This window comes from Colius striatus, chromosome 3 (genome assembly GCF_028858725.1).
Source record: "Colius striatus isolate bColStr4 chromosome 3, bColStr4.1.hap1, whole genome shotgun sequence".
In the NCBI taxonomy this organism is placed as follows: domain Eukaryota; kingdom Metazoa; phylum Chordata; class Aves; order Coliiformes; family Coliidae; genus Colius; species Colius striatus.
Window position 1 is genome coordinate 69,202,713 of NC_084761.1, and position 15,841 is coordinate 69,218,553.

Genomic DNA, 15,841 nt, shown 5'->3' on the forward strand with positions numbered 1-15,841 from the left:
TACTGATAAATAAGGAGAGCCTGGTTGGGGATGTGAAGGTTGGAGGCAACCTCGACTGCAGTGACCATGAGATGGTAGAGTTCAAGATCCTGTGTGGAAGGGGCAGAACACAAAGCAGGACTGTGACCCTGGATTTCAGGCGAGCCAACTTTGACCTCTTCAAAGATCTACTTGGAAGAATCTCATGGGATATGATTCTAGAAGACAGAAGTGCCAATGAGAGCTGGTCAATCTTCAAGCACCACTTCCTCCAAGCCCAGGATCAATGTGTCCCAATGAGCAAGAAAGGAGGAGAAGGAGGTAGGAGGCCTCCATGGATGAGCAAGGATCTGCTGGGATAACTCAGGCAGAAAGCAGCCATCTGAAAACAGGTGGAAACAGGGGCTGGCTTCTTGGGAAGAGTATAGGAACATTGCCAGGGCATGTTCGGGTGCTATTAGGAAGGCTAGAGCACTTCTAGAATTACATTTAGCCAGGGATGTTAAGAACAGTAATAAGGCATTTTTCAAGTACATCAGCAGCAGAATGATGGCAAGGGGGAATGTGGGCCCACTGCTAAACGCTGAGAGTACTCTGGTGTCTGAGGATACAGAGAAGGCTGAAGTACTGAATGCCTTCTTTGCTTCAGTCTTTATGGCCAAGGCCGATGCTCAGGAAGCCCAGTTCAGCAAGGATAAGAGGATGGCCAGGACAGCAGAGGACTTGCCCTGGGTGGAAGAGAAAGAGGTTAAAGACTTGTTGGCCAAGCTTAAGACTCATAAGTCAATGGGTCCTGATGGGATGCATCCTAGAGTGCTGAGACAGCTGGCTGATGTGATTGCTAAGCCTCTCTCCATCATTTTTGAACAATCATGGAGGACAGGCGAGGTGCCTGAGGACTGGAGAAAGGCCAATGTCAGGCCAGTCTTCAAAAAGGGCAGGAAGGATGACCCAGGAAACTACAGGCAGGTCAGCCTCACCTCCATCCCTGGAAAAGTGATGGAACAACTCATCCTGAATGTTATCACTGAACATATGAAGGATAAGATGGTTATCAGGGGGAGTCAACATGGCTTCACCAAGGGAAAATCCTGTTTGACCAACCTGATAGTCTTCTATGAGTGCATAACCAGCTCGCTAGATGAGAGGAGAGCAGCAGATGTCATCTACCTTGACTTCAGCAAGGCTTTTGACACTGTCTCCCATAACATCCTCATCAGAAAGCTCAATCAGTGTGGCTTGGATGACTGGACAGTGAGGTGGATTGAGAGTTGGCTGAGTGACAGAGCCCAGAGAGTGGTGATCAATGGCACAGAATCGACTTGGAGACCTGTGGCCAGTGGAGTTCCACAGGGATTGGTTCTGAGGCCAGTCTTTCATTAAAGACTGGGATGAGGGGACAGAGTGTACCCTCAGCAAGTTGGCTGATGACATCAAACTGGGAGGACTGGCTGATTACCCAGAAGACTGTGCTGCCATTCAGTGGGATCTCAACAGACTTGAGAGATGGGCAGAGAGGAACCTCATGAGGTTCAACAAGGACAAGTGCAGAGTCCTGCACCTCAGAAGGAACAACCCCATGCACCAGTACAGGCTGGGGGTCGAACTGCTGAAGAGCAGCTCTGTAGAGAGAGACCTGAGAGTCCTGATTGATAATAAACTAAATATGAGCCAGCAATGTGCTCTTGTGGCAAGAAGAGTATGACCAGCAGATCGAGGGATGTTCTTCTCCCCCTCTACTCTGCCCTGGTGAGGCCTCATCTGGAGTACTGGGCTCCTCATCTCAAGTGGGACAGGGAAGTGCTGGAGAGAGTCCAGCACAGGGCCACCAAGATGATCAGGGGACTGAAGCATCTTTCATATGAGGAAAGGCTGTGGGAACTGGGGCTGTTTAGTCTGGAGAAGAGCAGATTGAGGGGAGATCTTATTAACATTTATAAATATCTAAAGGGTGGGTGTCAGGAGGTTGGGACATCCCTTTCTTCTATAGTAGCTAGCAACAGGTTAAGGGGTAATAGGATTAAGCTGGAACACAAAAAGTTCCACTTAAACATAAGAAAAAACTATTTCACTGTGAGGGTGATAGAGCCCCGGCACAGGCTGCCCAGAGGGGTTGTGGAGTCTCCTTCCTTGGAGGTCTTCAAGACCCGCCTGGACACGTTCCTATGAAACCTGATCTAGGTGAACTTGCTTCTGCAGGGGGTTTGGACTAGATGACGTCTAAAGGTCCCTTCCAACCCCTACCATTCTATGATTCTATGATTCTCTTCTGTCCACATTGAATCACACACCTCATTCTGTCCACCATCAACTCTGAAGTTCCATATTTACTTTACCTTCTTACAGAGGTGTCCATAATCTAGTCATGCTTCAGAGAACAGTGGAAGAAAATACTGAATGAATCCTATCCCAGGCTTTCTCAATTCACTTTCTGTTCTAACAGTCTCATTCAGACATGAGAGATTGGAAACTGCTTGTATTTGACACACAGACTAAGTGAATGTCTCATGCAAACTGCCAACTTGAGCAAGATTATCAAAACCAGAATGATAAATGCAGACTCTTCTGTTTCTAGATAGGGGTCTAAATAAATGACCAGTTTCTCAGAAGCCCTAAGCACTGGGCCAATTTCAGTGAGTTGCAGGCTATTACAAAATATTCCTACATTTTGTCATTCAATTTGCAAATTCTCAGGAAACTCTTGGTTATGAGTCAATCCAATCTAATTTTTTAATTAGTTTTTCTAGATAAACTTGTAATATTTACTTCTGCATTGAGAAAATGACCATTTAAAACCTCTCATTAATATACAAAGTCTTTGTGCTGCACAAACCTGAGTGTATGCATGCATGTGTATGTGTTTATGTGACTTGTAAATACACAGAGATATAAATAAACCCACAGGACTCAAAAGAGAAATATAAAACTAAAGTAAAAGACAGAAGTAGTTAAATATTTATACTTTTAACCAAAAAAACCCACCAGATGAATGATTACTTGCATGTCTTCAAGCTAGACTCTCATGAGATTTACGAGGTTAAGTAACCAGCTAAACATGCTTCCCTTTTACAAGGATTTGTTATAATTTTTGTAAAACAGTACATTTCTTCCATAATGCTTCCTAACTTTGAAGAAGCATTTCACTTGCAAATAAAAGGAAATTTTCTGCATCCTGTTGATTGGACTTGAAACAGTAAGTGGAGACTCTGTCAACCATGCACACAAATAATAGGAAAATAGATTCAAGTATTATCAGCGAGAGGACCGTGTGTGTTTTTTTTGGGTTTTTTTTTCATTTATTGACATCATATTAAGATTAATGAACAGATACTTCACCTAAAGAGATTGAATTTGCACTGCAATCTTTATTCTTAAAAGTCTTCATTTAGTAGGGTAACATGGTGATCATTTAAGACAAGTGCTTGTATTTCTCACCTCATGTTTCTCTTAGGCTTTATTCAAAGTCCATTGCAATCATCTCATTAATTTCAGAATGGTGTTCAGTACTGCTATGGCAATATCTTCAGGTATCATGGGGTAGAGTCATCAGTAGACTATATAGTGGTAGTAGTCATTAACTGGTTGCTATGCTTTCACTGGTAAACTGAAGGAGAAACTGGGTTTTATATTCATTTGTCTTCCACCATCCTCCTTGCAGAGTCTTCAATGAAGTCTAAAACTGAAAGTACTGGGTTTGCAATTTCTTAACTTCAGGTTTGAACTGCAACAGAAGATCTCTTCAGAGAAAAGTTTTTTCCCATGGGGGCAATCTAGGCCAAAAGCAGGTTGGCCAGAGATGCTGTGCATTCTCTGTCCATAATATGATTGAATGAAACCCTAAACAGCTTGGTCTCATCTCACAGCTTGCCCTACTTGAGGACAAGTTTGGTCTAGATACCTCCAAAATCCTACTCAATCAATTAAGCTATAATAAGTCTTATTTTGTTCTGTCCATATACCTATTCTTTGTCTCTTTCAAACCTTAACACTAACAAAGGTTGAAGAAACTGAAGTAAGAGGATTGCAAGTGGAGAGAAGAATTTGAGCAGAGACTTTGGACTTTGCACAGTTTGATAGAAATTATTCTTCATTTGTTTTACTTCAGTAGATACAAGGAGCCCTGTGAGTGATCATTGGCATCCAATCTTCTCTCTCTTACTTTGATAATTTAGTCTGGTAAATCAAAAAGCCTTAAACAAAATCACAAAGATCAGAATGGATCTCCTGAAGGGCAAACCCTCCCTCTGATTTAACTGCCAAACTAAACCAAACCAAAATCAGGTTTCTTTCTACCAATCTATAAAATAGGCATGTATAATATAAGTGGACAACTAGGTTCACTTATTTATGTATTTGTAAAACACATGTCAACAGATGCATATTCAAGATAAATTTCAGAATGTCACTGATGCTGATTCAGTTTCTGATTATTAAAATAGAATCAATATTTTCCCTTATTTGACTCTGATTTATAGCATAATAGGAAGCAATAACTTCACTGAAGTATTGTTGATTTCGCACAAAATTACTAGATCTAAAGTAGTTTTGCAGGAATATGAAAAAATGCAACATCATTCCTCTATCACTCACATTTTTTTTTTAATCACAGTTCTATTTAATCCAGTATTCTTCTGGTCTAATAATTAGTTCTTAGATTACTGTCAAAATATTCTTTACAAAGCAAAAGTCATTGCACTCAGAGAGAACAGAAATGAAATCCAGAAAAGGTAAAAACTTGCTTTTTGCTTGCTTTGCAAGTCATAGTCCTGAAAGCACAGTCCCAAAAGATGACTCTTAGTATAAATATAATGCTAATTTACAAAATACAAAGAAGGAAATTGGAAAGTAATTTAATATTCTTTATGCTGGAAAGAGCACAATTACTGATTTTTTTAATTTAACTTCTCTTTTTTTTAACAAATGGAAATAGATTATGTTCATGTTGTGCTCTCTACCAGCATGGGATTTGATTTTGGCAATTTTTCATATTTATGAGCCTGACATCCTAAATCAGGCATGATTACTGGGAGTTGGGTGTCATCAGACTGTAAACAAATGTAACTCTGAAGGCAGAAAGATGGATTTTACTCATCAGATGTAGTTTATGAAATTTTATTGTATAAGATAAGATAATTTCTTTTTACGCTGGACAAGATATTCCATATGGGACTATTAATTTTACATTTGATTTTGCTTCTGTTGGTTACCTGAATTAGTGACATTTATTATTATTTGCATTAGTATTGTAGCAGAGTCAGTATGATGTTAATGCAATGATGACAGTCAGAGAAATCTATTTTTTCCATTTATATCCACCCATATTAATGTGACTAGGTAGAAAGCAACCCTAGTTGAGTTAGATTCTTTACTACAGAGCTGTTGTGTTTCAAGAGCAACCATTTAATGAGCAACTATTGCTTGCTACTCCTCCTGAGTTAACACAGCCATGTAATAATTGTAAAATCCTCAGATTGTTTTGCCCCAGGGTTTTTTGAGTGATTTTCCATTTCATCAATAGTGAATTCCTAACTTTCATTGTTAAAATAACACTTCTGCTAGATAGTTTACTTGACTGACATGAAACCTGGAAAACTGCAACTAAAACTGACTCAACTGAAATAGAGTACAGTCTACAAGTTGAGTATGTGTTTAGACAATGCAGCTGTAGAAAGGAAGTTACTGAAGAGGAATGCTTTTGCTTAGATTAAATTAGCTTTGAACATGAAAGACGGCAAGCTTCTGCAGTGGAAAACAGATTAAAGTCAGGATACTTTATCTGTGAATAGAACATGAGTCTGAAAAAGTGTGAAAAGTTAGGGAAATGGAGAAGCTTCACCTCCTTTTTGGTCCTGAAATCTTCTAGTTCCTGGAACATACCAGTTTAGGTATCTTTGGATTTTATGCTCACTGTCATATTCCAACACACTTTCCTCTTTTTCTTAGAGTGCAGCTCCATCCTTACAAGCACTATGCTCCAAAGAAGGAGTCATATAGTTTGTCTGGAGATATAAAAAGTATGCATTTTATTAAGAGATTGACTTTCTGATGTAATTGTATTTATCACATTTCTCACGAGGATACAGTAGTGAAAATCACAGTTACTAAATTATATATTACCAAGCGCCTCTGTAGACCTCACTTTTATACACACAACTTATTTGTGAGTTTAACAGGTGTTGAAAAACATGCCCAAAGCAGAGTTTTTTACTTTTTCTAAATTGAGCTACCTAAAGCAAAAAATAGAAGAAAAACTACATTACAGAAACTTTGCATGAATGTGTAAAGACGGCTGAGTCCATTAGCATGTGTCCTTACGTGTGCACCAATGTAGGCTCATATTCTTTGTTCCATTTTTAGTCTATTCTAAATATTAGTTCAAAATATAATTTATAATGTTAATCTTATCATGATTTTTGCTAGTGCTGAAGCCTTGTATCTTTTATCAAAAAGAAATTGAGTGTTTTAGCTTTTTCATTGTGTTTTAATGGTCTCTGACTGCAGTTTCTATAGTATAAGGAAGAACAGAACTCCAACATGGCACTTTAGACTGCAAAATTTGAAGATAAATTTTTTAGATATTTTTCAAAGTTTGAGAACTGTACAATGCAATGTAGAAGGATAAAAATCACACATCTGATTTATACATCTGCTAGTGAAAATCAACAGATGAATTCCAAAATGGTACCTTTTGCGTTATTGTTTTCAGTGACAAAAATCTTCACCCATTTTTTTATTTAATTTTTTTTTTCAAAAAGGGAATTTTTTTTTAGCAAGGAAAGACAAGAATGACTAATTTAATGCCCTCTGAAATACCTTTCATTAAAACAAGATTTTCAGCTCAGCTGTCTGCAGATCAAGAATACCAGACGAAACTAGGTCAACCTTTTCCATAAAAGATCTCTTTCATGGGTCATCAAGCTTACCTTGTCAGCTGTGCAGAAGGTTTGCCACTGAAAACCAAGATCTCCTTTTCAAAGAGATTTTGAGCATCTTGACACAAGAGTGTCAGGAAGGAAAGAGGCTGGAGTGTCCTTGATGACCCTAACAAGGCTGCCTAGACTGGGGCATCCTCTCCCTTGCTTAACCACAAGTGACCCCACCAGCATTAACGCAGTCTGCTCTGGTCTGAAAACCAGCAAGTGCTTTGAAAAGGAGTATTTACAAGAAAGATGGGAATGATTTGATCCCCCTGAGGGTAGTAAAAGAGAGCACAAAGTTAATTTTGTGTGCTAAATATTTCTGTACAAATGTTTTGCTGTAAAAATTAAAATCGGCTTTAGTCTAAACAGTACATACTTCTTACTAAAGAGTAAGAACTTTGCTTCAGCTCTACTCAGCCAAAGAGATATGTGAGAACAGAGGCTACAGTAGCAAGAAATCCATATGTATAATGAAAAACAGCGTCTAAAAGACAAATGGGAAAATATACTTAAAGAAATATATGCTTTAAGAAAGGAATACATACTTTAAGGAAGAATATCTACTTCAATTGTTTTGCCATATCTGGATAAGAAAAAATGAATATATGAAATCCAAACCTAACTATCTTTCAAACAAACTTAATCCTTCACTGGTTTCTTATTCTTTGAGTAGGTTGTAATCATTGTAATATACTTATAATGTGGGTATAAATCTATTGCAACTGTATCAAATAAAAAGGGGGGATGTGTTTTTTAGAAATACTCGGACTAATGCTGCCTTTGTACAGCGTTTTATCTTTACCTATCAAACATTTAAAATAAAAAATAGAACATTATGCACAAAGAATTTTCTATTCAGAAAATGTCAGGTGACAGTGCTGTAGAGTCGTAGTGACAAACAAGCACTTGAAGACATAGTTGTACATAGGGAAAAGAAAATAGTGTTATTATTTTCAACAACTATATAAACTCCAAAACAAAAATGATCCTAAAAACTGTTTAAATCTTATCTGCAACCATGTTCTCAAAAATATTCTTGTTTTAATAGCATCATTTGCTGATGATAGCAACAAGGCTTATGATGCATTTTCGTTTTAAAATTATTTGGATTTCTTTTACTATGACCTGAACTTTGGGGTTTAAAATTCAAGCATTCTTCGTTCTAGGAACAGTTATAACGCTTTCTGTTTGAAACATATGAATATATTTAAATTTAACTAGCTTCTTTATCCTATCAGTGAGGGTGCAAATTAAAACTTTTTTTTTTCCCCATTCACAATCTAAAGTATTTCCTCTTTGTATGGAGACATGTTAAAAATAGCACATGCACATAACTTCTCAAGTCTGACTTACCGTATATCTTTGTGATGCATTCCTGAGTTGTCCAATGCAAATGCCTAAAGACAGAAATTGAAGTTGTAAGGGCAGTCTTTGACCAGGCACTTTCTAATGGCCAGATTTATGATAATGATAATAGTGAAGTTAGAATTACTGTATAGTTCTATAAATGTTATTTAAAATTTTGTGTTCTAATTTGGAAGCTAATTAGCTATCAGTGGGGAAAAACATGGAAGATTGGATTCAAAGGAAGTGGTGTGTTTTTGAAAGAAAAATGAATTGGTATCTTGCTAGCTTTAGATCATATCAAACTTCAATAATAAAATCTCAGAATCTGCATAAAAGGGAAATACCAAAAAAAAAAGGACAAATAGACTATAAAGCTCTTGGAAATTTATCAAGACTAAAACCATCTAAATAGAAATCAAATTTTGTAATAGCATTTATTGTGTTGTATTGAATTTGAAAGTCTTTCATTTGTAAGTGTTTAATTTTGGGTATAATGTTTAGACTACCATGTAACCAATTTAATAGTGTCCTGGTCAAACATAAGGTGATTATTGTATTATTCAGTAAATTGTAAAAATAAAATCTATAGTTAAAACATTTAAACTTTTCATGACAAACTTGATGTTAACAGCAGTCAAAACCACAAACCATTGCTAGGACTTTCTGAACAGAACAGCTGAATTCTATACTCATAACTTTATTGTTTTCTGAAAGTAGTGTTTGCCTGAAAAGCCAGTCCATTGTGTCAAGACTGCTCACTTTAAGCAATATTTTGCCACCTTTTCATTTCAGTAGATTCTTATCCAGCATTCTCAATCTGCTACATGCAGAACAAGTTCATAGTTTTTTGGCAGAGTAAGTCAAGTAATTTTCTTGGGGAAAATTCCAGATTATTTTTTGTGTAAAACATGTGTTATCCCTCTAGCATGAGAGAAGAGAAAATATTTTTTTTTTTTAAATCACAAAAAAAAGCCAAAAAACAAACAACAAAAAAAAGATTGAAGGCTAAAAAAATCTTTCCCAGTCACCATCACTCACTTTGTTGTGGTGTAGTAATTACTTTGCTTTTCAAGTCAAGTATAAATTTTAGATTGATAAGTATTTCCAGTGGCATATTGTGAAGCAAAACTAATAGAGAAAAATACACAATAGACTGTGCAGGAAGCTAGTTTTGGTAGCATCAGTGGCCCCCTGTGGATGGGTAAACTGGCTACAATTTGTCACCACGGCAAACTCAGCCTTATGCCACAAAGAAGGTCACGTCCCCTTTGTTAGCAGACCCTTATATGCCCTGTTGGTCTTTCTACATTCATACAGATTAGATGAAATAACTGTTCTGTCATTTGCAACTTAAACATCAATTTAACATCAGTTCAAATGAAGATGCATGTAGTTTGTATTAAACATTTGGCACGTTTCTTTCAGTTTGAAAGAATGAAACTTAAACTGTTTCACTGATTGCTACATTGTTTTCATGTAGTATTTTCTCTGGGTCATTCTAAACTCAGTTCAGGTTCATTGGGAGGTTCTGAAAATTCATCAGCTTTGTCAGCAAACCAATTCAAAATGTCATGTTATAATAAAAAGTGAAATATAGAGTTTTCATTTGTTTGGCCTTTGCTATGAATGTTGTTCATAACTCTGCTATGGAATGAGAGCTTTGTATTTCTGTTTTTCTAAGATTTAGTCAACTAGCCTTTGTTACCTCTGCCTTCACATAAAGACTACATTTTATATGACTATTTTATCTCTACTGTTCCTTTAATCCTGCAGGAATTGTTTAATTCATGTTCAGCAATTTCTCTGAAGCAGTCTATAAAATAACTGCTAATAGAATTTTGACTACAAAAGTCACTATGTACTCTGAAAATAATGTAATGACTATCAAAACTGGCTGATTTGGGCACTTATATTACCTATTTCTTGGACATAATGAAATGATTATTCCATTTCTTGAGAAGAATTTATAAAAATATTATTTTAAGTGAGTTAATGGAACTTCTTACTTTCTAACTTCCTATTGTGTAAATCCATACAGGAAGCAGTGGGGCTTTCATATTCATGAATTCTGAGACAGGGTAGTCGGCTTTTTTGTTAACTCCCTATATAATGGAGAAAGAGAGGGAGAAACTCCTTGAGTTATTTAGTCTAGACTAAAATCAGTCTATTTAGTCCATCTAACTGAAGTTCTTGCTTTGAGTTTCACGTTTGAGGATCTTCTCCATTTGCTGCAGAGTACAGGGAAATAAACTCCATAAACATCTTTAATGCCATGATATACATAGCCCTCATCCTTCTCTGTTTCCAGACAGAGGATCTACAATCAAAGCATAAATATATTCCAAGAACTGACAAAAAAAACCCCTAAAAAGTTACATTGATGAGTTCCACAAGGAAAAGTAGTTGTAGTTATCTTCAGCTGTGAAATGGCTTCCTTGTTTCCCTTTTTGATCATACATTAACCTTCATCATTTCTATTGCTACAAATTAATTAATTTGGGGTGAATATTTCAAGGAGTGTTTAGAATCAGTAGTTCTTTATGTGCATGAAGGAGGAAAGAGCAATGATGCATCTGCAGCAAATTATGTGCTTTTTAAAAAATTTAATTGCTATAATGGATGTATATTAAATATAAGTGATTTTTTTCCAAGGAGTAAGTCAATGTTAAGTCAATTGATGATACAAAACTATATTATTCCTAATAAAAAAAAAAAAAAAAAAAAAAGAAGTAAATTTCTGATGTTTATTCATTAATTTGGCTTTCATGCCAAATTAAGAGTTTCCTTAATTTAACCTTAAACTTTCCAAGTAACATCATTTCAGATACAGCAATTTTATGTTCTGCACCTTAGGAGATAACAGAAGATTGGGATCGATCACGACTGGATTCAATGGTGCTGTTAATTATGAAACTGGACCAGCTTGACCAGGATATTGAAAATGCTCTCAGTGTAGGCTCTTCCCCATCCAGCACCCCAACATACAAACGGAGGCATATACCTGTAAGCCAGTTTGCTTAATTTTTCTTATTATTCTAAGTAGAATCCAGTTTTACTTCATGTTTTCTTCTTTCAGTTGTTGCATTTATCAGCTCTTTTGTGTGAGAACTAAAGCTCTTTTTGTAAAGCTCTTTTTGTCTTGCATTTTTTTTTTGCATATATGTATGTTTTGAATACAATAATATTGGCATTCATTATTTCCTTTTGGCATCCTTTCATAAATGAGAGCTTCAGAGCTCCCAGATGAAAGAAAGGGAGACCAACAAGTTTAAGAAAATGTCTGGTGCTCTAGTTATTGTTTACTCTAAATGCTGGGTCAGCACAGAGTCAGGATCACACCAGTCTCAGAGCATAAGTGTATGTGTCTTCTGACATTAAATGGTAAGAAAATAAATCTGAGCTACAGGTCTTTTCTCCTACTGGGATGATGCATGAAATTTTTGACAGGCACACACTTATGAAATCCTCTATCATTCAAGATAAGATTCTAGGCAGAACTATGTACTTTAATTCTTAAATTTCTTTGTTTTATTTATTTAAATGTGAAAATTCCTTCCTGAGAATAGACCAAAGGGGGACTGGTCAGCTTGCAAACATGATTGATGTGTTCTTTTTTTCTGAAAAATGTTTACACATGTAACTATGAAGAACATGAAATGGCTGACCCAAGGTGTTCTCATGCAGGCTTCTTGTTAATTTCACCCACATGTGCTGCAGCTGTTTTTCAATTTAAGAAACCTGAGAAATACTGCCCCAAGATCTCTGGGCTAACATTCAGGTCATTTGTTTTTGTTAGTGGTGTTTTATTTTAAGTAATGAAGGATTTTTCCTATTAAAGCCAGGTTTCATTATAGCTATATGGTGAAGTGAGTGGTCTGCAGGTGAGAAAAGATATATTTAAGTTTCAATGGTTTTGATCAGCTGAAGATTGTATAATATATCATTTTTAAATGACATAGCATAATTACAGTTTTATTAGTTAAACATTTTCTTCCTGGATATCAATGTTCTTGCAGTATCTTCTTGAGCATTGACAGGAATGGAAAACCTGAAATACAATATCGACATTTGTTCTCTTTATCTCAACATTCCATACCAAAATTTTAACTAATTTCTTACTGCAATAAAGGAAGCTGAGGCAATCTCTATTAGTAGGACTGCATGATAATCAGTTGGTACCTGTTTGCATACTGCAAAACAGCCCTCTAGAAAGATAGTTTGCATCCAACATGGTATATATGCTATTTAAATGCACTGATTTTCTATTAATTTTTAAGTCTTTGAGTCTTACGAATCAAAGGATCCCAAGATTTTGTTTTCAGCATGTTTATGCATTGTGATCAGTCTCATATTGATTTTGTAATAATGAAGCATCTGAATGTGATGCATGGTTCCGCATTGTGGCAGCAAGGCACTGCTAAGCATAAGCTTCTAAGAGCAGGTATACCTGAGCTGACTTCTGCAGAGGTGTTTCCATGGCTCTGCTGCATTTCCCAATGGTTCACTTTGCAGAGGACTCACTGGTAAGAAATAACTGACTCAAACACATGGTCCTACTGAGAGTGCATTTTCTCTCTAATTCCTAACCCTTTTCAGAAAGCAACACAAGTGCATACCTGGTATAGAAACAGCTAACTGACAGCTTCAGTTTGGTAGACCAAAGACTTAACCAGAATTAATGAATCAAAGGATTGTCATTTCCAGCTCAGAAGCAGAACCCCAGAGATGTATCAACCACATATTTCAACTCCTCTAGGAACCTGGTATTAGGAATCTGAAGTTTTGTCTGCAGAGAATTGTCTGGGGTTAATAATTCAGTCTTTTTTACATATTGTGTAGTTGTATTCATGCAGGCTGCACCCTCGCTAATAACACTGACAGTATATGGCTGGTTCTACATACAGCCATCTCTTTACCAGATGTGTGACAATTTATCTGCAAGCAGTATAATCCCTTGCTCCAGCTCTATGCAGTAAATCAAGCATGCCCTATGTTTTTACTTCCTCGAAAATAAAACAGACTATATTTCTTCTTTTTATTCTCAAGAAACAAATTTAATCAGTGTCATTCAAAGTAAGGGCACTTGAACCAGAAATAGCATTTGGCTGATAAGTGTCTGCTGATTCCAAAAAACTAGGGAGCTGTACCTCTGAATTGTATAAACTGCTAGATGGTGATGTCATATCAGCTGTTTAATAGTTTACAGATGTTGACTGAGCTTGCAGTGCTGCCGAGACAGAAGGTGGGAGCACTCAGGAAATACTGAAGATCAGAGAAAAATGTCAGACTTCTGCAGAGCCGAACTTACCTCACATTCAAACATTTAAGGGAATTACAGCTTTGATGTTAGTGGTGATTTATAATTGCAGAACAGCATCTAATGCAAACCACCACATGGAAAAGTACAGTAAGTGGATGTGTAGGTAGCAAAAAATAATAAGGGGAATTACATTTATACAGAGAATTAAGCATATATATATATATTTGAGTGAGTCTGTCTAAATACTTTCCAAACTTAGAAGAACTGAATTTTTATTTCATATTCATATTGACTAAAGAGACTTGCAACATTTTTTTTCATAGGATGTTGAATCTGGTTCTGAAAGTGGAGTGGATGTTGCTTCAGTAAGCCACTCACAAACAAACTTGTCTCCTAGCATCCATGCTCCTGACCTAGCATCTCCCTGTTTGGTAGCCAGCTCTGGAGCTAAGCCAAAGACTGGGGTGAGTATTTTCTTTTCTTATGATATCAGATTGGAAGGGAAAAAAAGATGTTTTGTAGTATTCATTACACAGACCGTACAACAGAATATGTGGGACACTGAAGAAAAAGAATTAGTAATGAAGATTGTCTCATTTAAGTGGCAAATAATTCTAAAAGTTTCACATTTAGAAGCACACTATTATCAGTTGATGATAATAATAAACTGTGCATTTATATGAGGAAATAAATTAAAGGAGTAATTCTGTTTTACTTAAGAGCATAAGGTTTCCTAAAGTGATATCACTTGGAATATTTCCTAAATCTCAATGAGTATGCAACCACAGAGAAAGATGGATGAATCATCTAGCCTGACTTGATGCCCAAATCCAGGTACTCTAGTCCTCTTGGGAGGCTTAACTGCTGTGTACTGCAAGCTTAGGTATTACTCTACTGAAGGGAAGGAAGATGGCATTATAAGGCCAAATTTGGCAAGTAATTTCACACATTGAAAGGAGACCTTTTCCTGCAGGTATCAGTGTATGCTAGGTGGTGAGGAAGGACAGGCCTGAGAGCTCAAATATGGCAAGGATCCTCCTTCTGTATCCATTCATACACATACAGATATCCAGGAGAGCGTTCCTTTCTTTTGCCATTGTCCATTTACTGTAGAATCTTTTTGCATGATGCTTCAGCCATCAGCATGTGTAGAAAAGCTTGGATGTCCTAGAATCCTTTGATATATTTTCTGTTACCTCTGGCACTTACTGTTTCCACTCCCTCAAGAAGTATAGAAATCTAGACTCTTCTAAACTTTGCCTGAGCTGACAAGTATTAGCATTACTCCTGCTCCATCTATTCACAAATTCAAGCACTGCAGAAAATAGGGAATAAAATATTAAAATAGAAATATGGTTAGCATAAATATATGTTTATAATGAGTTTATAAAAAGTAAAATAGAGGCCAACTGTCATTTACTGCACTGCAATAATAGCAAGTTAGCCTTGATTCAGGCAGTAACAAAAGTTCTAATAAACATTTACATTTAGGATTGTTCACTTGAACAAAAATAAATTCACTTGTAATTTATCATCAGTGCTTAACTATAGCAAATGGAGAGCTCTGCACTCTGTCATTGCATACTATGAAGCACAAATTCTCAAATAAGTACATACGTTATGCTAGACGATGATATCTTGTTTTGCCAGATCCTGAGAAGGGCACAGACTCACTCTAAGGTACTAAACACCCCTTTTTAGTATTGATTTTTCTACTAATATTTGGGAACTCTGGTTTTGCAAATGTGTGGGTTGTTTCCTTTAGAGTTAGATATTATGCACTAATTCACCTTTAATAAGTATTTATTGGACTTTTACTGTGATGGATACAACACCCTGAACATATCTGTAAATACAGCTTAATTATTTAATTTTTAATGTATATAATTTTGGAGAAGTACTTTTTTAACTTTTTAGAGTAACTACAAGAAACTTCTGTGATATGTGCAGTATAGGGGTAAAATAAAGAGCCCTCTTTTAGTTTCTTTTATAAATTAAACTAAGTTTTCTCTACACTCAGCTATCCTAAAATTTTGCAGGCTGCAACTCATCACATTCTATAGTGGGATTTGGGGACAGAATCTTTTTAGTAAATATGTTCAGAAAAAGACCATGTTTTCATTTTTACCTTACTAGGTTTGATAAGTACAAAAACGTGGATCATTTTTGCTAGAGCGTAGATGTCTTGCAAACTACGTAAAACAAGATACCCTCAGATTTTTTTTTTTTACCCCTTTTGGCTTTGGGCTTTTGGATTGCTTTGACTATCTACACTTCTAATCTACAAACTGAGTGGTAATGTGTGCATTGTATGCACTATTCAAAATTTCAGCTG

General features: G+C 36.2%; 1 protein-coding gene across 2 annotated transcripts in view; it reads left to right on the forward strand.

Annotated features, from left to right (window-relative positions):
- DLC1 (DLC1 Rho GTPase activating protein) overlaps positions 1–15,841 on the forward strand; it is a 218,006-nt gene that overhangs the window by 42,986 nt on the left and 159,179 nt on the right. The window contains exons 3-4 of one of the 2 annotated variants that reach the window (XM_061994355.1): positions 11,100–11,249; positions 13,830–13,970. In XM_061994355.1, the coding sequence (XP_061850339.1) occupies positions 11,100–11,249; positions 13,830–13,970 (291 nt within the window). The remainder of the gene's footprint in view (positions 1–11,099; positions 11,250–13,829; positions 13,971–15,841) is intronic. The other variant, XM_061994356.1, reaches the window with a different exon arrangement.